The sequence below is a fragment of the Rana temporaria genome, chromosome 1, assembly GCF_905171775.1.
Source record: "Rana temporaria chromosome 1, aRanTem1.1, whole genome shotgun sequence".
Classification (NCBI taxonomy): domain Eukaryota; kingdom Metazoa; phylum Chordata; class Amphibia; order Anura; family Ranidae; genus Rana; species Rana temporaria.
Genome location: NC_053489.1, coordinates 81,446,816 through 81,467,554, shown reverse-complemented (window position 1 = coordinate 81,467,554; position 20,739 = coordinate 81,446,816). Strand labels below are relative to the sequence as shown.

Genomic DNA, 20,739 nt, shown 5'->3' with positions numbered 1-20,739 from the left:
TAGATCCGACAGGTGTACGTCCTCGTACGCCTTCGGATCTAAGATGCAATACTTCGGCGTCCGCTGGGTGGCGTTCACGTCGTTTTCCACGTCGGGTATGCAAATTGGCTATTTCCGACGATCCACGAACATACGCGCGGCCGTTGCATTCTCTTACGTCGTCTCTAGTTGGCTTTTTCCGGCGTATAGTTAAAGCTGCTATTTTGCGGCGTATAGTTAGACTTGTCCTGTTAAGTATGGCCGTCGTTCCCGCGTCGAAATTAAAATTTTTTTTTTTTTTGCGTAAGTCATCCGTGAATCGGGATGGACGTAATTCACGTCAAAGTCTAAAAAAATGACGTCGTTGCGACGTCATTTAGCGCAATGCACGGCGGAAAATTTAGAAACGAAGCATGCGCAGTTCATTCGGCGCGGGGACGCGCTTCATTTAAATGAAACACGCCCCCTAATCGCCGATTTGAATTCCGCCGCCAGAAATACACTACGCCGCCGTAACTTACGGCGCAAAATCTTTGAGGATTCGAAAGAACGCCAGGTAAGGTACGGCTGCGTAGCGTATCTCTGATACGCAGTGCCGATCTATTTCTATGTGGATCTGGCCCTTAATTTCTAAATACTGTATTTGCTGGCGTATAAGACTACCTTTTACACTTAACAAAACTGGCCAAAAATCAGGGGTCGTCTTATACGCCGGGTCAGCTGCTCGGATGCCTGCTGGATGTGCGGTAATACTGTATGTAGCTTCAGCTACATACAGTATATACCACTTAGCCAATCAAATGAATACAGAGCCTGCTCGGATTGGAGTAACAACCTCTGCCAATCCGAGTAGGCTACATACTGTAGCCTGTTCGAATTGGCTTTGAGAGTCAGAGAGGCATAGGCTGATGATGTTACAGCCTCTGCCAATCCAAGCAGGCTTTGTATTCATTAATAGAACACATCACTCGCCGTAATTGGCTCCAGAAGGAAGAAATATGAAGCGTCGGAAGGGGGGGTCGTCTTATAGGGTGAGTACAGGCAAAAAATCTTAAACTATAAAATTAGGGAGTCGTCTTATACGCCCAGTCGCCTTATACTCCGGCAAATATGGTAAGCCTAAAGTGGTTCTAAATGCAGAAGGGTTGTTTCATTACTTTAGAAGGTAAAAAAACCTTCTGTGTGCAGCTCCCCTCACAGGCCCTCCATGTATTTACCTGAGCCCAATCTTAATTCAGCGATGTGCACAAGAGCAGCTTTTCTGCTCTCTCTCCTCACTGGTTCAGAGGCAACAGCAAGAGCCATTGGCACCTGCTGCTGTCAATCACAGCCAGTTAGGAGGGGCGAGGCAGAGCTTCACTGTGTGTGTCAATGGGAGCGAGCCCACATAAATACCCCCATAGCAAGTGGTCTGGAGCGCCAGCACGGGACCCCAGAAGAGGAGGCTTGGGTCTGCCCTGTGCAAAACCATTGCACAGAGAAGATAAATAGAACATGTTTATTTTTTTAAAATAACAAATATATATATATATATATATATATATATATATATATATATATATATATATATATATATATGTTACCTTTTTGCAATCTCTTTTAATGTGTACATATTTGAAAAAAAAGAGCAGACTTGACGTTTGAACAGGTTCTGCATTGCCACACAAGTCTATGGGCATGCAAAACCCCCTCATAGGAGTGAGTGATCTCCGAAGCATCTCTGTCAAAGAGCTCAAAGCCTGTAGAGATGAGGCCTAATGCATATTAATAAAAGCTTCATAGCAAGTACATAACCTGCCCTGCACAGGGTTTTGAAATATTTGTGTCCTCTATATTGCATGTGCACCTAGATGTATGCAATTTGCAATGGTGGGCTTATTTCTTTAACCCTGACAGAGAAAAACATGCAAGATAAAGATATTCCAACTTTATTCCATGCTAGGTTCATTTTTGTTTAAAAACGGGAAGCCCAGTCCTCAAGAACAGCCTTGTTTCATTTGTGCACATATGCATTTTGTTATCTCTGAAATGTTATTATTGTGATCTTTACCACAATGCATCTCTAGTGTGTACTTACCTATAAATGCCTCTTATTCTTTAGATAAACAGCATGAAGTGGAGATGCCAACTCAGGCCCAAAAGGAGAAGGAGAAGGAAAAGAAAAAGAGACCCATGTCTCAGATTAGTGGTGTGAAGAAACTAATGCACAGCTCTAGTCTCACAAACTCTAGTATCCCCAGGTTTGGAGTAAAAAGTGAAAGTGAAGATTCTCTAGCCAAGGTGAGATATAGTGATTTGTACCCCCAAACATGTTCGTCTGCTCCCTATATGGGGGTCATCTGTCTATTCCTAGTTACGTAGACAGGAATTAAATATTTAGCATGCATCATGAATGTGTGCACATCTTTTGGGTCTTTTCCAAACACATAAACACAAAATATTCCTTTAAGGCCCCTCTTATACAACCGTTCCAATCAGGTCCACCTATTAGTTTTTCAGGTGGACCTGATTGGACGGTCCTTTTATTACTATGGACTGGTGGGTGTAAACTTGTGTTAGTTTACACCCACCTACCTCCTGTCTAATCCGGTCCACTAAAGACAAATGGAAGGGGGTTCGTTCTCCTCTGTGTAGGCGGATTGGATCAAAGGTAGTCAGGTGTAAATGGACAGCGAAGTCTGTCTACACCCATCCACCCATAGCAGAGCAGGCTCTTTCTGTGTCCACTCTGCAGAAACTGATTGGACACTGACCTGTCACCCGCCTGATCTGCTCTGATGACCAGGTGATCTGTGAATGTATCCCTGCTGAGCAGAATGGAGTCCATTTCATCTGAAAGGGGCATAAAACAAACAAAAAAAAAAGGCTTTTTGGGTACACTGTAGGTTGCTGGATACACAGGCTCTGATTCCTGGTGATGTACATAACCACATGACATGGGTGAACACTGTGAGAATCGTTAGTAGACCGCGGTGTCTCTTTATGTACAATAGACCTTGGGAAATGAAACTGTAATATCTTCAACCTTTACCTAAAAACTTTAATGTCAATAATATATTAAACCTGTAATGGGAGAAATACACAGGGGCTTCCATTCCATCTAAGAATATCTGGATTCAATACTCTTACCTGGAGATCCTACCAGTAACAGCACTTACTATTGGAACCTGACAATGTGAAGATACTGCCTCTCGGTTAGCAGCAGCATTGTCCGCATGTTGTGCATGCTCTTTCATTTGACTGCTGGGCTGCCTATCAGTACTGCAGGAGGAAAATGCAGACCTGATAGGTAACCCAATGACTAAATAAAGGAGCTTCTGGGGCAGGATCACAATGCTGATGCTAATAGGAAGGCAACTGCTTTGTGTTTAGTCTGCAACAATAAGGCTGCACGATTTTGACATCACAATTTTCATGATTATCTGTGTGTTGCATAAGTGAATGGGCTGCCCTATGCACGTTTGTTTCCCAAAAAGAAGCTCCTGCTTCTTTTTAGGCGACAAGCTTCATATGACTTGTGAACGATTTGCTGCGATTTAAGCGCAATCCTGATGCGTAATGGCAGCCAGACGCGCACAGCATGTTGTGCTGCGATTTGTCACTTGATTTGGGATCGCAAGCAGAATTGAACAGGGCCTAAGTACTGTTACTGACAGCATCCCAAATAAAAACAATTTGCTGCAGATTCACCCCAAAAAAATAGGCATGATATCAAACACTCCAAAAAATGATCAAGCCTTAGCGCTCACTCTGTCTCACATCAAACTTGTACATTAGTAATGTTAAAAGCAATGCTGCTCTCCTTGGGAAAACCCCAAAGCACTATAAAGAAGCAAAGAAGGGCGCAAATGCCTAGTGCATTACCTCCAACACCATTTTCGATTTATTAAAAAGCCAAAAACGTACTCGCAAACATGAGAAGATAATAAGCTGATGCGTTTCGGGAGACAAGCCCCCTTCCTCGGGGGCTTTGAGGAAGGGGCTTGTCTCCCGAAACATGTTGGTTGGCCTTCCAACTACATTGACTTGGATATCCACCATGCTGGAGTTGTCATTTGATATGCCTTTGATCTGTTTTTGGCTTTTTAAGAAATTGAAAATGGTGGTGTTGGAGGTAATGAACTTGACGTTTTGAGCCTTCCTTTGTTTCGTTATGATGACAAACGCACTGAAAAAAGATTTACAGGGTTTACATAAGCCTTAACAAAAACCCAGGCAAAGCTTGCCAATAGATTCTTCAAGATATCAAAGAAATGAGGATACACCCCACCGAGGCATTCTGAACTGAAGCCGATTTTTCAGCAGTATTGATTGTTAACCTTCTTCAGCCTTTTCTTAGTTCATCACATATATAATCACAGTTAATACAAACCACCATAGCCTGCTAAAAATCTGGGGAGAGTTTTAAATATTCTCTCCTCTCTTATCCTCGATGCTATTTTTATCCAGATTTCTAATATTTTTGGCAGAACAAGTTTTTTTTCATGCACTGTGGTAATTAATTCATGGCATCCTCCTACACACCATTTGTTCTTTGTATGATCAGCTAGGATGGCACTGACAGAACGTTCCATACTGCGTGTACAAAGCCTCTAGCTGGGGAATACAGCCTTCAATCTTACCACCAATCCAGACTTTGCATGCGGCATCTCCATGTGACTGCTTCTAACTGCTCTCTGTACTTTTCTCATTTATTCTTCATCAGGAACTTGAAGATGTGAACAAATGGGGCCTTAATATTTTTAAAGTAACTGAATATTCTGGAAATCGACCTCTCACAGTCGTCATGCACACAATATTTCAGGTATATATGTATACATTGTTTTTTGTGCAGACCCTTTCTTGCTTACCTATCTGTATATTAATTCTTTATATATATATATATACTCTCTCTGCAGGAACGGGATCTGTTGAAGACATTTAAAATACCGACAGACACTTTAGTTACATACTTAATGACTTTAGAAGACCATTATCACGCCGATGTGGCTTACCATAATAACATACATGCAGCGGATGTTGCTCAGTCTACCCATGTGCTGCTTTCCACGCCAGCTTTGGAGGTAAGAACTGCTCAGTTTTCACACTGTCCGCTATGTCATAACTACAATGTGAACATTACAAATGGTGCTTGGAGTCTTTTGAGTCTTTTGAGTGCTGACATTTCTTGCCAAGCTATGATACATGTTAACACATACAACCCAATCAGATTTCATTGAATAGTGAAAGATGCTTTCTGTTGGGAGGTGCACATCATTATTACTTTTTGCACTGATTTATAAATACGTGATGGTGGGGAGTGGAGGGGGCAGTTATGGGGCCTCCCACCACCACTCCATTATATATTGCTGTGGCCTCTGATCCTTCCTTCAGGAGAATACTTTGCAACCCATTTCATTTTACAGCTATCGGTGAGATTTTATTTTCAGTGTTGGATGAAAAGTCTGTTGACCCATCAAGGAAAATCAAATTATTGTCTATGCAGTATTCATGGCACTTATTTAAAAAAAAAAAAAAAGGATAAATAACTATAGATATTCTGTGATTCCAAAGTGCAGGGAAGGCGTGGTTTGGTAGAAAAATTAGATGTGGCTACTTGTTGGTTGACCTACTGAGGGTCTTCTGATTCTTCTCAGCAGCTCTGGCATTCTGTCCTGAATTATCTTGGTTATTTTAATTTACTCGTGAGTGTTCAAACAAGGGTGGAAACAGCAAAATATAATATTAAATTACATTTATTTATGGTAAGCCTTTCTTACCCTGTTGCTCTAAGGACTGGCATGTGAGTGCCCTAAAGTGACACTCAACTATATGCTTATTCTTCAGAACTGATTCATACACATCCACTATTTATGGGCCCTGTGATTTATTATTCATGAAATGATATCCTACGGCCTCCTTGTAACGTCCTCTGCAAGTTCCTGAACCTCTACTTTTCCACTTCACTTCCGTTAGGAAGGAGCAGTGCATGTCATTTGTGGTCATGTGCACTACCCTATGCACACTAAAGGCTGGTTCACACCAAATGTGGTTGAGCTGGGCGCCTTTTCCAGTGCAGTCCCACCGCATGGACAAGGCAATATGCCTTGTCACCTATGTGCCTGGTTCACGCCACTACATTACCGTACTTTTTTTCAACGTTGTACAGTGCTAGGCAGTTCAACAACTTTGAGATGTTTGTGTGAAATCTCAATAAAGTTTGTTTTAAAAAAAAAAGCAGAGAAAGCTTTGCGATCCGACGAGCTTAGTGCATTATCACTGCGCTGATCTTGGTTTCATCTCACCAGCCCTAAAAATCCCATAGTCCCTAGTTCACCTTGGGAGTGCGTGTGAGAGTGTGGTTATGTTCCTGCATACAGTGGGACCATAGAGAATGAACGTAGCCTCCTCCTAACACCAAGTTGGATGACAGCAACAACAAAACAAAGGAATTTTGACATAAGGAGAAGGCTCAGAGCAATAGAAGACCTTTTTTTGAGTTAGGAAAACAAACTTGAATAGAATTTAATTTTTTTTTAAGCCAGAGTTTAGTGTCGTTTTAAAGTGAACCTGTGCCCAGGCTATAGATATGCAAGTATTTTAATATTTTTGACAAGCTGTAAATATGCTTTAAAACAAGCCCTCATTACATTAGTGAAGGCTTGTGTTAAAGCTCATTCACTGCTTTGTTATACTAACTGTAAATACCTAAATGTCATTAGACAGGTTACTGGTTTACTTTAAATTAAATAAAACCCTGGCGTAGAATAGAGTGGGAAAATAGTAAAATCTGCCGCACAAGGCCTGAATATTGAATTGTGAGTAAAGACTGAGGCGGTCATCTACAAGCACGTGCAATATTAGAATTATACTGTCATTACTCTTTTAAAGAATACCACTGTATCTATGATATTAACATATTGGGATTTCACTCTTCTTATTTTTAGGCTGTTTTCACAGACCTGGAAATTCTCGCTGCAATCTTTGCAAGTGCAATACATGATGTTGATCATCCTGGCGTCTCCAATCAATTTCTTATCAACACCAGTAAGTTTACACAAATATACATTGTCACCAGAAGAAAATAAATTTCTTGGGGGAATTATATAACCTTTTATAGTGCATATTTATTACAGGGATAGATGCAAAGGTTGCTCTTTTCTTTATCGTACATCACGGGACACAGAGCGGCATTCATTACTATATGGGTTATATGGAGTACCTTCAGGTGTAGACACTGGCAATCTCAAACAGGAAATGCCCCTCCCTATATAACCCCCTCCCATAGGAGGAGTACCTCAGTTTTTCCGCCAGTGTCTTAGGTGTTAGTCATGGTTTAGCTTGCCTCCACATCCTTGGGATTAGGTGAGCTAACCGGTTCTGTCCAAAAAAGCCTCAGCGCTAAAGTGGTCAGTAACCGGACCCCAAACCCTTGGGGTATAGCCCATAATGCTTTTCTTTTTAGAGAGCTGGACCCTGGGCCCAGAACTTAGAAACCTTTGGGTGCCTAATGTTTCTGTTGCCAGAGTGCTATATGGGCCCAGGACAGTGGATCCTTCATAGGAACCCAGGGCCTGAAGGTCTAGACATCCCCACCGAGATGGGGGAAGATTGGGCCTCTTGCTTGGCAAAGTCCTGCGGCATGGAGCAGGTAAGTGAGGGGAAAACTTGCGGAACTTGGTTCTTAGCAGGTTTTTTCTGGGGGGTCACAGGGGACATGCCTAAAGTTATGCACTGCATCTGGCAAACTAGTCACATATCATAAAGATAGGATGGCTCTATATGTATTATTCCCCATAAGATGTGACCTCCCTTGTAGTGTTGGAAAAGCATTGAGTGGGGCCTGTGTGATATAAAAGTATATGTGTGTGTCAGAGAGCTGTGCTTACCTGCAAGCCTCCAGGCGATGCTCCATTCAGTCTTCCTCCTCACGGCCTGCAAAGCAGGCAAAACGCTGACCTCCTCATGGTTCCAGGCTGCAGGCTGCAGTTTGCTGGAGCAGAGAGGTCCCTTCCTCCCAACCCCACCCCCCCCCTGTCGGGAGGGGCATTTCCTGTTTGAGATTGCTGGGGGGGAAGGGCGGGTCAGTGGCTTAAGGAAGGGGCGGCCCTTCCTTGTTTGTTCCATATAGCTCATTCAATACTTTGGAACTGAGGAGGAAAGACCAGAACGGCAAGCACGGGGCGCCGAGGACACACAGTGGCCAGAAAGAATATTGCAGTCTTCAGAAAGACTGTTTTCAAGCCTAGGAATAGGCTGTTTCTTTTCCATCTCATAGTTTTTCTTGCAATACTACTCAGGGGGACAGAATGTTTTTTCTTTCCTAGATTTGAAAAAAAAAAAAAAAAAAAAGTGTCATCTAGGGGAGAGGAAGCATTTTTTTATCCCCCAAACAGGTGTTTGGGCATTTAACTATTTATAAGTCCCAGGTACCAATAAGTAGCAGGTGTACCTCGGTATTGTACCATGGCATCAAAAAACAAGGGTACAAGAGGTGGGGATTCCCCCAGAGAGTCTGAGGTCTCGGACAAAGCTATGCCGCTGCTTTCCCCACAGGGAGCCTTGGGGCCATCGGGATCTGGGGCTGGAGCTGACGCGGGTCAGTCCAACCCTAAGATGGTCACGGAGGAGGTATTACTCACCTCTTTAAAAGAGATGCAGAAAAGCATGGGTAAAATGATAGCCGCAGCTATGCGGGGCAGTAAGCGGAATAGATCTCCGTCGCCCGAGCGCGGACCCTCAGAAGAGGAGGTCCTTTCCTCAGGGGAATTGGACGACCTCTTGGACAAGGACCAAGTAGGTTCAGGGATCGAAGATCCGGATACAGAGGAGTCTGGGGCAGTCTCCCTGAGGGAGAGCTGGTGGATTCAAGGATTGTCGGACTTGGTCCATAGGGCATTCAACTTGCCAGTACCAGATCTCCAGGTATCGACGGTTTCAGCTTTGGGCTCACTGAGGGCGCCTCAAAGCAATGCTGTGTTTCCGATCCATCCTCTATTAGAGCGAGTTTTGTTCCAAGATTGGAACAAGCCAGATAAGATCTTCTTACCACCTAAGAAGTTCTCTGTCCTATATCCTATGGAAGAAAAATTTTCCAAAAGATGGGCTACTCCTGCAGTGGACGCAGCCATCTCATGTGTTAACAAATCGTTAACATGCCCTGTAGAAAACATACAGGTGTTCAAGGATCCAGTTGATAAGCGCTTGGAAGCACTACTTAAGAACTCCTTCACTACTGCAGGGGCAGTAGTACAGCCAGCTGTGGCTGCGATTGGGGTCGCTCAAGCATTATCGGATCAATTTAAGCAGATGCTTAAACTTATTCCTGCCCAGCAGGCAGAAGAATTTTCGGATGTCCCTAAGGCCATATGTTTTACGGTAGACGCAATCAAGGATTCTATCCAGCAAGCGTCACGTTTATCGTTATCCCTTATCCATATGAGAAGACTCTTATGGTTAAAAAGCTGGGAGGCTGAGCCCCCATGCAAGAAGCTCCTGGTAGGGTTCCCCTTCCATGGAGGACGACTCTTCGGAGAAGACCTAGATAAATACATTCAGACCATTTCAAACGGCAAGAGTACTCTCTTGCCAACTAAGAAGAAGGTTCAGGGACCTGCGTTTAAACGACAGTATTCCCCTGGGCAGGGGCCCTCTAATGCCAAGCAGTATCGACGGCCTCCTGCAAAAGCAAACTTCGGCTTCAACAGCAAATCACAAGGACAGGCTGTTAGAGGCAAAAGGCAGTGGTTTCGCAAACCAGCAAAACCAGCCCCCAAGCCAACCTTATGAAGGGGCGCCCCCACCCACGAAGGTGGGGGGAAGGCTGCGACTCTTTTCAGAGATTTGGGAAGCCAGCATTCCCGACGAGTGGGTACGGTCTTCCGTGGCCACAGGCTACACATTAGATTTCCTAAGGTTTCCTCCTCCTCATTTCCAGGAGTCGAGGATTCCAAACGATCCGCCTCGGATTCCGGCCAGTCCTGGAACAGGGGCTGGGTTTCTACTCCAACCTATTCATCATCCCAAAATCCAATGGAGATGTCAGGCCAATTTTGGACCTAAAGATGGTAAATGCATATCTAAAGATCCGCTCATTTCGGATGGAATCCGTGCGGTCAGCAGCTGCCACACTCCAGAAGGACGACTTCATGGCGTCCATAGACATAAAGGATGCCTACCTTCATGTTCCAATTTATCAGCCACATCAAAGATATCTACGCTTCATGGTGGCTTCGCGTCACTTCCAATTCGTGGCGCTTCCCTTCGGGTTGGCTACGGCCCCCCCGGGTGTTCACGAAGGTCCTAGCTCCGATCCTAGCCAAGCTAAGGATCCAAGGGGTCACGATCCTAGCATACCTGGACGACCTCCTAGTCATAGACCACTCGTCTCCCGGCTTGGAGCGAGCAGTGGCCCTCACGGTCCAATACCTCGAGAGGTTCGGCTGGGTCCTAAATCGAGAAAAGTCAGCTTTCCAGCCCACAAGGCAGTTGGAATATCTCGGCATGAGATTAGACACAGAACAACAAGGAGTGTTCCTACCTCTGAGGAAGGTAAAAGCCATCAAGGAATTAATCCTACTGGTTCTAAGCAAGAAAGAACCGACTATTCGCCTATGTATGAGGTTACTAGGCAAGATGGTGGCCACGTTCGAGGCGGTACCATACGCCCAGAGCCACACTCGCATCCTGCAGGCAGCCATCCTGTCAGCATGGAGCAGAAGGCCACAGGCCTTGGATATCCCGTTGCCGCTCTTATCAAGAGTCCGACAAAGTCTGTGTTGGTGGTTAGACCCTCAGAATCTACTGAAGGGGAAGTCTTTCAGCCCAGTGGCTTGGAAGATAGTGACCACAGACGCCAGCCTGACGGGCTGGGGAGCAATTTTGGATGGTTGCACTCGCCAAGGTACTTGGGCAAAGCCAGAGAAGCAGTTGCCCATCAACATCTTGGAGCTCAGAGCTGCTCGACTAGCCCTCAGGGCTTGGACGTCAAAATTGCAGGGGTTCCCGGTGAGAATTCAATCAGACAATGCCACGGCCGTGGCATACATAAATCTAGGGGAGAGGAAGCATTTTTTTATCCCCCAAACAGGTGTTTGGGCATTTAACTATTTATAAGTCCCAGGTACCAATAAGTAGCAGGTGTACCTCGGTATTGTACCATGGCATCAAAAAACAAGGGTACAAGAGGTGGGGATTCCCCCAGAGAGTCTGAGGTCTCGGACAAAGCTATGCCGCTGCTTTCCCCACAGGGAGCCTTGGGGCCATCGGGATCTGGGGCTGGAGCTGACGCGGGTCAGTCCAACCCTAAGATGGTCACGGAGGAGGTATTACTCACCTCTTTAAAAGAGATGCAGAAAAGCATGGGTAAAATGATAGCCGCAGCTATGCGGGGCAGTAAGCGGAATAGATCTCCGTCGCCCGAGCGCGGACCCTCAGAAGAGGAGGTCCTTTCCTCAGGGGAATTGGACGACCTCTTGGACAAGGACCAAGTAGGTTCAGGGATCGAAGATCCGGATACAGAGGAGTCTGGGGCAGTCTCCCTGAGGGAGAGCTGGTGGATTCAAGGATTGTCGGACTTGGTCCATAGGGCATTCAACTTGCCAGTACCAGATCTCCAGGTATCGACGGTTTCAGCTTTGGGCTCACTGAGGGCGCCTCAAAGCAATGCTGTGTTTCCGATCCATCCTCTATTAGAGCGAGTTTTGTTCCAAGATTGGAACAAGCCAGATAAGATCTTCTTACCACCTAAGAAGTTCTCTGTCCTATATCCTATGGAAGAAAAATTTTCCAAAAGATGGGCTACTCCTGCAGTGGACGCAGCCATCTCATGTGTTAACAAATCGTTAACATGCCCTGTAGAAAACATACAGGTGTTCAAGGATCCAGTTGATAAGCGCTTGGAAGCACTACTTAAGAACTCCTTCACTACTGCAGGGGCAGTAGTACAGCCAGCTGTGGCTGCGATTGGGGTCGCTCAAGCATTATCGGATCAATTTAAGCAGATGCTTAAACTTATTCCTGCCCAGCAGGCAGAAGAATTTTCGGATGTCCCTAAGGCCATATGTTTTACGGTAGACGCAATCAAGGATTCTATCCAGCAAGCGTCACGTTTATCGTTATCCCTTATCCATATGAGAAGACTCTTATGGTTAAAAAGCTGGGAGGCTGAGCCCCCATGCAAGAAGCTCCTGGTAGGGTTCCCCTTCCATGGAGGACGACTCTTCGGAGAAGACCTAGATAAATACATTCAGACCATTTCAAACGGCAAGAGTACTCTCTTGCCAACTAAGAAGAAGGTTCAGGGGCCTGCGTTTAAACGACAGTATTCCCCTGGGCAGGGGCCCTCTAATGCCAAGCAGTATCGACGGCCTCCTGCAAAAGCAAACTTCGGCTTCAACAGCAAATCACAAGGACAGGCTGTTAGAGGCAAAAGGCAGTGGTTTCGCAAACCAGCAAAACCAGCCCCCAAGCCAACCTTATGAAGGGGCGCCCCCACCCACGAAGGTGGGGGGAAGGCTGCGACTCTTTTCAGAGATTTGGGAAGCCAGCATTCCCGACGAGTGGGTACGGTCTTCCGTGGCCACAGGCTACACATTAGATTTCCTAAGGTTTCCTCCTCCTCATTTCCAGGAGTCGAGGATTCCAAACGATCCGCCTCGGATTCCGGCCAGTCCTGGAACAGGGGCTGGGTTTCTACTCCAACCTATTCATCATCCCAAAATCCAATGGAGATGTCAGGCCAATTTTGGACCTAAAGATGGTAAATGCATATCTAAAGATCCGCTCATTTCGGATGGAATCCGTGCGGTCAGCAGCTGCCACACTCCAGAAGGACGACTTCATGGCGTCCATAGACATAAAGGATGCCTACCTTCATGTTCCAATTTATCAGCCACATCAAAGATATCTACGCTTCATGGTGGCTTCGCGTCACTTCCAATTCGTGGCGCTTCCCTTCGGGTTGGCTACGGCCCCCCGGGTGTTCACGAAGGTCCTAGCTCCGATCCTAGCCAAGCTAAGGATCCAAGGGGTCACGATCCTAGCATACCTGGACGACCTCCTAGTCATAGACCACTCGTCTCCCGGCTTGGAGCGAGCAGTGGCCCTCACGGTCCAATACCTCGAGAGGTTCGGCTGGGTCCTAAATCGAGAAAAGTCAGCTTTCCAGCCCACAAGGCAGTTGGAATATCTCGGCATGAGATTAGACACAGAACAACAAGGAGTGTTCCTACCTCTGAGGAAGGTAAAAGCCATCAAGGAATTAATCCTACTGGTTCTAAGCAAGAAAGAACCGACTATTCGCCTATGTATGAGGTTACTAGGCAAGATGGTGGCCACGTTCGAGGCGGTACCATACGCCCAGAGCCACACTCGCATCCTGCAGGCAGCCATCCTGTCAGCATGGAGCAGAAGGCCACAGGCCTTGGATATCCCGTTGCCGCTCTTATCAAGAGTCCGACAAAGTCTGTGTTGGTGGTTAGACCCTCAGAATCTACTGAAGGGGAAGTCTTTCAGCCCAGTGGCTTGGAAGATAGTGACCACAGACGCCAGCCTGACGGGCTGGGGAGCAATTTTGGATGGTTGCACTCGCCAAGGTACTTGGGCAAAGCCAGAGAAGCAGTTGCCCATCAACATCTTGGAGCTCAGAGCTGCTCGACTAGCCCTCAGGGCTTGGACGTCAAAATTGCAGGGGTTCCCGGTGAGAATTCAATCAGACAATGCCACGGCCGTGGCATACATAAATCACCAAGGGGGAACCAGGAGTCAAGCCGCTCAGAGAGAGGTGAGCTTGATTCTCCTATGGGCAGAGGCGCATGTGCCCTGCATATCGGCAATATTCATTCCAGGAGTGGACAACTTTCAGGCGGACTTCTTAAGCCGCCAGACTCTATGGCCGGGGGAATGGTCTCTGCATCCACAAGTCTTTCAAGCACTCTGCCAAAGATGGGGAGTGCCGGACGTGGATATCATGGCATCGAGACTCAACAAGAAACTAGACAGGTTCATATCCCGCTCAAGGGATCCGATGGCCTGTGGAACCGATGCGTTGGTTTGCCCTTGGCATCAGTTCAAACTTCTTTATGCGTTTCCCCCGCTCCAGTTACTACCCCGCCTGCTGCGCAGGATCCGGGTGGAACACATACCAGTCATCCTGGTAGCTCCAGCATGGCCCAGAAGGGCATGGTACTCACTCATCCTAAAGATGGTAGTGGGAGACCCTTGGACTCTTCCTCTACGGCCAGACCTGCTATCGCAAGGTCCGATCCTCCACCCTGCCTTACGGCATCTAAATTTGACGGCCTGGAAGCTGAATCCCTGATTCTCAGGGGTAGAGGTCTGTCTCAGGAAGTAGTCTCTACCCTAATCAGAGCCAGGAAACCGGTCTCTAGGGTGATTTATTACAGGGTCTGGAAGGCCTATGTAGGCTGGTGTGAGTCCAAGCGATGGCTTTCTCGCAAATTTACCATCGATAGAGTATTAAGTTTTCTCCAGCTAGGAGTGGATAAAGGATTGGCATTAAGCACAATCAAAGGACAGATTTCTGCTCTGTCAGTGTGGTTTCAGCGGCCGCTGGCCACCCACTCGCTGGTTAAGACCTTCCTTCAAGGGGTCTTGCGTATTAGACCTCCAGTTAAATCCCCGCTTTGTCCGTGGGATTTAAATCTTGTTCTGTCAAGTTTACAGAAACAACCGTTTGAGCCGTTGGCTGAAATTCCTTTGGTTCTACTGACAAGGAAGTTAGTATTTTTGGTTGCCATAGTTTCCGCAAGAAGAGTTTCGGAGCTAGCGGCCTTATCCTGTAAGGAACCATATCTTGTTTTTCATAAGGACAGGGTCGTTCTCCGCCCTCATCCTTCCTTCCTACCGAAGGTCATATCCAGTTTTCATTTGAACCAGGATTTGGTATTACCATCCTTCTTCCCTAAACCTACTTCCAGAAAGGAAGGGTTGCTGCATACCTTGGATATTGTCAGGGCCATGAAGGCCTATCTTAAAGCTACAAAGAAGATCCGGAAAACAGATGTGCTGTTCATTCTACCGGATGGGCCCAAGAAGGGGCAGGCAGCTGCAAAGTCCACCATTTCTAGGTGGATTAAGCAATTAATCACTCAGGCCTACGGCTTGAAAGGGTTGCCTCCTCCAGTATCATTAAAGGCTCATTCTACTAGAGCCATGGGCGCCTCCTGGGCAGCACACCACCAGATCTCTATGGCTCAAGTTTGCAAGGCGGCAACCTGGTCTTCTGTCCACACGTTTACAAAATTCTACAAGTTGGACGTAAGAAGGAATACTGATACTGCCTTCGGGCAGGCAGTGCTGCAGGCTGCAGTTTGAGACCCTCGGATTCCGGGGGCTCCTCTTTTTTGAGTTAAATTTAAAATTTAAAATTATTTTTCTCAACTAAGTTGGATTTATTATGATTTGAGTATATCTCTAAATTAAATCCTTTTGTCTTGGAGATGTTCTCCCTCCCCTCATTGTAAGCATTGCTTTGGGACATCCCATATAGTAATGAATGCCGCTCTGTGTCCCGTGATGTACGATAAAGAAAAAGAGATTTTTAATACAGCTTACCTGTAAAATCTTTTTCTTGGAGTACATCACGGGACACAGAGCTCCCACCCCTCTTTTTTGAGGACCATTTTGGGAGGCATACTGCTTGCTACAAAACTGAGGTACTCCTCCTATGGGAGGGGGTTATATAGGGAGGGGCATTTCCTGTTTGAGATTGCCAGTGTCTACACCTGAAGGTACTCCATATAACCCATATAGTAATGAATGCCGCTCTGTGTCCCGTGATGTACTCCAAGAAAAAGATTTTACAGGAAAGCTGTATTAAAAATCTCTTTTTTTACTTGTTTTGGGGAGTCCTTACCTCCAGCTGGTGAGGTTCCAACATAGCCCTCCAGTTGTTGGCTGTCTTTACCTGTCTTGTACCCAAACATTTAAATGGAAGTTCTTGACTCTTTAGATTTAGTGAATATGGGCTAGGTGTGTAAGGAGGAAGGCACCAAAAGCAGAATATATGAAGTCAAGCTTTACATTTTATTCAGAATCTTGTCTAGCCAGGAGTTGCTCACCGGTAATGGCATTTACTTGCCATTACCTGCTGGCTGGCATGGCAAAGTGGCTGTGCTGTGACAGGGGAGAGGTGCAACTGCAAGCTCTGTGTGAACATCCCCCACTCACCCCCCGCCTCCTCCTGTCAGCAGCAGCGAAACCCATTAAAAAGGAAGAGGACTGGAATACAGCCACTCCTCCTCACCTCCCCCTGATGATGCAACCAGGCAAAGGACACTGGGACTTGTAGTTACTACTCATTGGAGGCTATGGGCTCCAAACTACAACTACCACAGAGCCCTGCTTAAAAAGGGAAAAATGACAGGAGTTTCCTGGGCAAAAACATTCTCTGAGAGGGGTTTGTTCAGTCAGAGGTAGCAAGAGGACCGTACTATTTCAAAGAGAGAGAGAGACTGAGGCCCCGTACACACGACCGGTTTTCTCGGCAGAATTCAGCAAGAAACTCGATGGGAGACGTATTCTGCCGAGAAAACCGGTCGTGTGTACACTTTTCGCCGAGAAACCCGTCTGGAAACTCGTCGAGCCAAAAAGAGAGCATGTTCTCTATTTCCGCATTGGGCAATGGGAACATTTGGCTCGACGAGTTTTCTGACAGCCGAACAAGGAACTCGACGAGCAAAACGATGTGTTTTGCCCGTCGAGTTTCTCGGTCGCGTGTACGGGGCCTGAGAGTGGCGTAACCAGAAATTACAGAGCTGTGATCTGAGTGCGGAGGGTCAGAGCCACTGCCAGGAGTCACGCTGCTGTGCTACAGACCAGAGTCACCCCAGGCAACATCTAACCAGAAGGACCACAGCTACTGTGTCACAGAGTATAAACATACTGAAATCGTCTACCACTAAACAGCAGTCTATATTCTGGTAGTAACCCACAGCCTTGTTAAAAGTATCTACACTTGTGTCCTTATACATGCTTGCAGTGACTTTCATTCGACCAGGTGTGCCCGAGGGGCTGAGCCTGAGGTTGTTCTTGGAGTCGAGGCACAGAATCGAGAACCCAAATTTACCAAACCGCTCCTTGGGGGTTTAAATAGTCCCCCTTCATCAGAGCTTAGAATTGATGAACGGAATGTGTCCTGGACTGATACAATTGGGGGCACCATGTGGGGTAATTAATATAATCATTCCAAATCACTGATTGTTATGATCTTTGATATTGTTCATATTTTCTGCTTTTGGCACTTGGTTTGGTTTTTACAGACGTGCCATCATCAATGTGATCAGGACAGGAAGTGAGAGTGATGTCCTCCCAGAGCCAAAGGCGGCAATAAAAATCTAATTTATAATCCATCCATCCCACACCAATACCTTTGTACATTTCTCAAGGGTAATTTGTTACCTTGAGAAATTAGATCTATGTTTCCCTGAAACATTGATAAATTAATTGATGAAGCCTGTTTTTCTATTTCTGCGTCTATGATCTCAGTTGGGGTATTTTTAAGTTTGGAATTCTGGCCCTTTCTTCACAACCAATAAAAACCTGACAGATCATCTAACCCACTGATACCATGCTTTTGTTGCCATTCAAAGTATGGAAATATCAATTGGTATTTGGCTAGCAGATGGTTCTCTCTTATTTGGTGTTATATGTAAGATCTCATTTACATGAAACTCAGAGGGCCATATATTGTGAAGAAAGGTTTTGTTTACGTGGTCAGGAGGTGCCCAGGAGTGACGGGTGTTTGCATACAACTGTTCAGTACAAGTCAATGACAGACTATGGTTGTACACATGTCAACGCACATCCAAGCAGTTGCATGCATACAGAGACAGGTATGTGGCATGCAAAAGCTCAGATGTGTGACACTTTTGCAGCTTGCCATAGGTTTGTATGCAAACACCTGTTACTGCCGGGCACCTCCTGGCTGTATTGCATCCAGTACAATATAAAATGAAGTAGTTATTCACTATTCAGGCCTAATGAAATGGCCTTTCTCAGTGCCAGTCTGTTTAAAGATTTATGTCGCATGATTCACATTGTAGCTGCTGTTTCATTCCTGATTTATTAGGCAATGAAAACCAATGTAAAAAGTGATTAAAGCAGACTCATTTGTGGGGCATCTGTTTATGGTTAGCTCAGAGTGTACAGATTATTGCAGCATTTTTTTGTAATACCCTGTGCTTTACGGCAATTTGCAAAGGTGCAGGGAATGATTCTAATATTATTTGGTAGGCTAAAGAGGACAAAAGAGGAAACGTAATCCCTGCCAGGACTGATCTGCAAATAATGTGCATGGTCTACCTGACGCTTTTAGCCTCGGAGCCGCTGCAGTTTGCACTTCCTAGTGTTAAACACCAGTTCTGGGTCCCCCAGTAGTCCTGTACCCAAGGTCCAGGGTTTATTATGGAATTTTTAATGTTCTGTGTTCCCTGCACCTAAATAAATCTTGGAGTTCAGCTGTGTGCTTGGTAACCTGAGGGATACCCTAGAGTGCAAAAATCAATATGGTGACTCATGCCTTGCAAATGAGCAGAGAATATGGTAGAGGGGCAGCCTGTGCTCCTACTTAGACTCATCATCGATTTAACCTTTTCACGTCCTCTTCTGGCAATGGGCTTGGTAAGCACTACCAAGTCTTTGTGCTTTTGGGTTGCACAAGTATTCATTTGAATATTATTATATATCTGTAGCAAAAAAAGACAAACCTCAAAAATATGAGCAGGTGCCACTGGAGTGCATGCATGCAGATAGACAACAAGTCTTCATACATGCAGACTTCCTGTACTCGGATGCAACAAAGGATGAAGAAAAGGTCAGCACTATATTTTCTTAGAGTAAAAAATATGGCCATTGTTTGATACACAGTCCTTTAGCAACATAAATGACGACAAGTTAAGGTTTACATCAGGTTTAAATAGCATACATTAGGACTGAATCCAATATAGTGAGAAAAATTACTGCTTGACATTTATTTAGTACTGGAAACCAAAGGCAGGGCCAAAAAATAAGCAAACAACCTGTCCCTTTTAAAATCGGTGCATTTGTAATTTTGCATTGCGTCTTAACATAGGCCTTGATGATGAGGTTTAGCTGCTTCAGATCCTCCTGTCCTTCATATCAATCACGCTGAGTGTTTCTAGCAGTGCGGCTCAGACGGTGGCGCAGGTCATTATACAGGTGCGATGGTCTGAAGCTGGCGGCATGCCTGGGCCAGTATGATTAAAGATCCAGCTCAGTGATTTCTGCCGGTTAATAAGTGCGTGCTCCACATGATACCGCAGCTATCATTTATTGCGTCAGACCGGTCCTTATTTGTATAGATTCAAGCTGCTTCTTTGCAATTGAAGCAATCAGGCAATCCTATCCTATAATTAACACAGACATGTTTCTGACATTTTTTCCCCCCTCTCAGTCCCTTGTGTTGCGTCTGCTAAAATGTTCTTTGATTTTCTTCCAGACTCAGAATTAGCCTTGATGTACAATGACTCATCTGTTCTGGAGAACCACCATTTAGCTGTGGGTTTCAAGCTGCTACAAGAAGAGAACTGTGACATTTTCCAGAACTTGACCAAAAAGCAGAGACAATCATTACGGAAAATGGTCATTGACATAGTAAGTGCGCACTCTTATCTTGCAGTAGTATTGTGTTCTGTTTGTTCTTACCATCGCAAAGGGAATGTTTCAGTTTATTGCTGTTAAAGGGAAATTTAAGTGATTTAAAGGTTCATTTTTTTTTTCTTAAAATAATAAACATGTTATACTTGCCTGCTCTGTGCAAAGGTTTTGCACAGAGTGGCCCCAATCCTCCTTTTCTGGGGTCCCCCGGCGGCGCTCCTGGCTTCACCTTTTTTATCAAGTGCCCCCACGGAGAGCCGCTTTCCATGGGGCACTCGTACGGGCACACTCCTGAGTCCTGCGTTCATTAACACAGACAGCAGGACTCGACCCAGCCCCCCCATGTCACTGGATTTGATTGACAGCAGCAGGAGCCAATGGCTCCTGCTGCTATCAATCGATCCAGTGAGGACCTGAGACAGTGGCTAAAGCTGCTGGGCTTGTTCTCATCGCTGGAAAGATCGGGTTCAGATAAGAAAAAGCTGCTACAGTAGGATTTCTAATGCATGAAGGTGAAAAAACACGAGGCTTTACATCTCAATTAGGGATTATACCATGAATAAAGAAACTTGGGTTACCACTAGGGGTGCAACGGATCAAAAAAATCACGGGTCGGAACAGGAGTCACGGATCGGATCAATCCTCGGATCAGCAAAAAAGACTAATCTTGTGGTGCCCCCCTCCACTCCACTCTGGTGTCCCCCCCCCCCTCCTCGGGTGACTCTGGTGTCCCCCCCCTCCTCGGGTGACTCTGGTGTCCCCCCCCCCCTCCTCGGGTGACTCTGGTGTCCCCCCCCCCCCCCTCCTCCGCTCAGTACAAACAGTCTTTTTCCTACCAGGTGCAGATCTCAAAGACAGGTCCACGTGCAGATCTCAAAGACAGGTTCACATGCCTGCATACTGTGGTCCCGGGTCTGTAGTCAGCGCAGTGATGCGGGGAGGAGTGTAACGCTGTGCACTGGCAAGCACATGGGGTGGAGCAAGATGGCCGCCGCTCCGGAGCTAGGCCGAAGCCGGGGACTTTCCTATGGCCGAGGCTCCGGAGCGCTCCGCGGATCGTGGGGTGTGCCGATCCGAACGGGGTGACCCGTTCGGATCACGGATCGGTGAAGATCCGTTGCACCCCTAGTTACCACTCCAGTT

At 46.0% G+C, this 20,739-nt stretch overlaps 1 protein-coding gene across 2 annotated transcripts in view; it reads left to right on the top strand.

Moving 5' to 3' along the window:
• Nucleotides 1–20,739, top strand: part of LOC120928642 (cAMP-specific 3',5'-cyclic phosphodiesterase 4D) — a 418,990-nt gene that overhangs the window by 380,270 nt on the left and 17,981 nt on the right. For both annotated transcript variants that reach the window (XM_040339664.1, XM_040339666.1), the window contains 5 exons: nucleotides 2,081–2,259; nucleotides 4,685–4,783; nucleotides 4,878–5,042; nucleotides 6,906–7,005; nucleotides 19,439–19,593. In XM_040339664.1, the coding sequence (XP_040195598.1) occupies nucleotides 2,081–2,259; nucleotides 4,685–4,783; nucleotides 4,878–5,042; nucleotides 6,906–7,005; nucleotides 19,439–19,593 (698 nt within the window). The remainder of the gene's footprint in view (nucleotides 1–2,080; nucleotides 2,260–4,684; nucleotides 4,784–4,877; nucleotides 5,043–6,905; nucleotides 7,006–19,438; nucleotides 19,594–20,739) is intronic.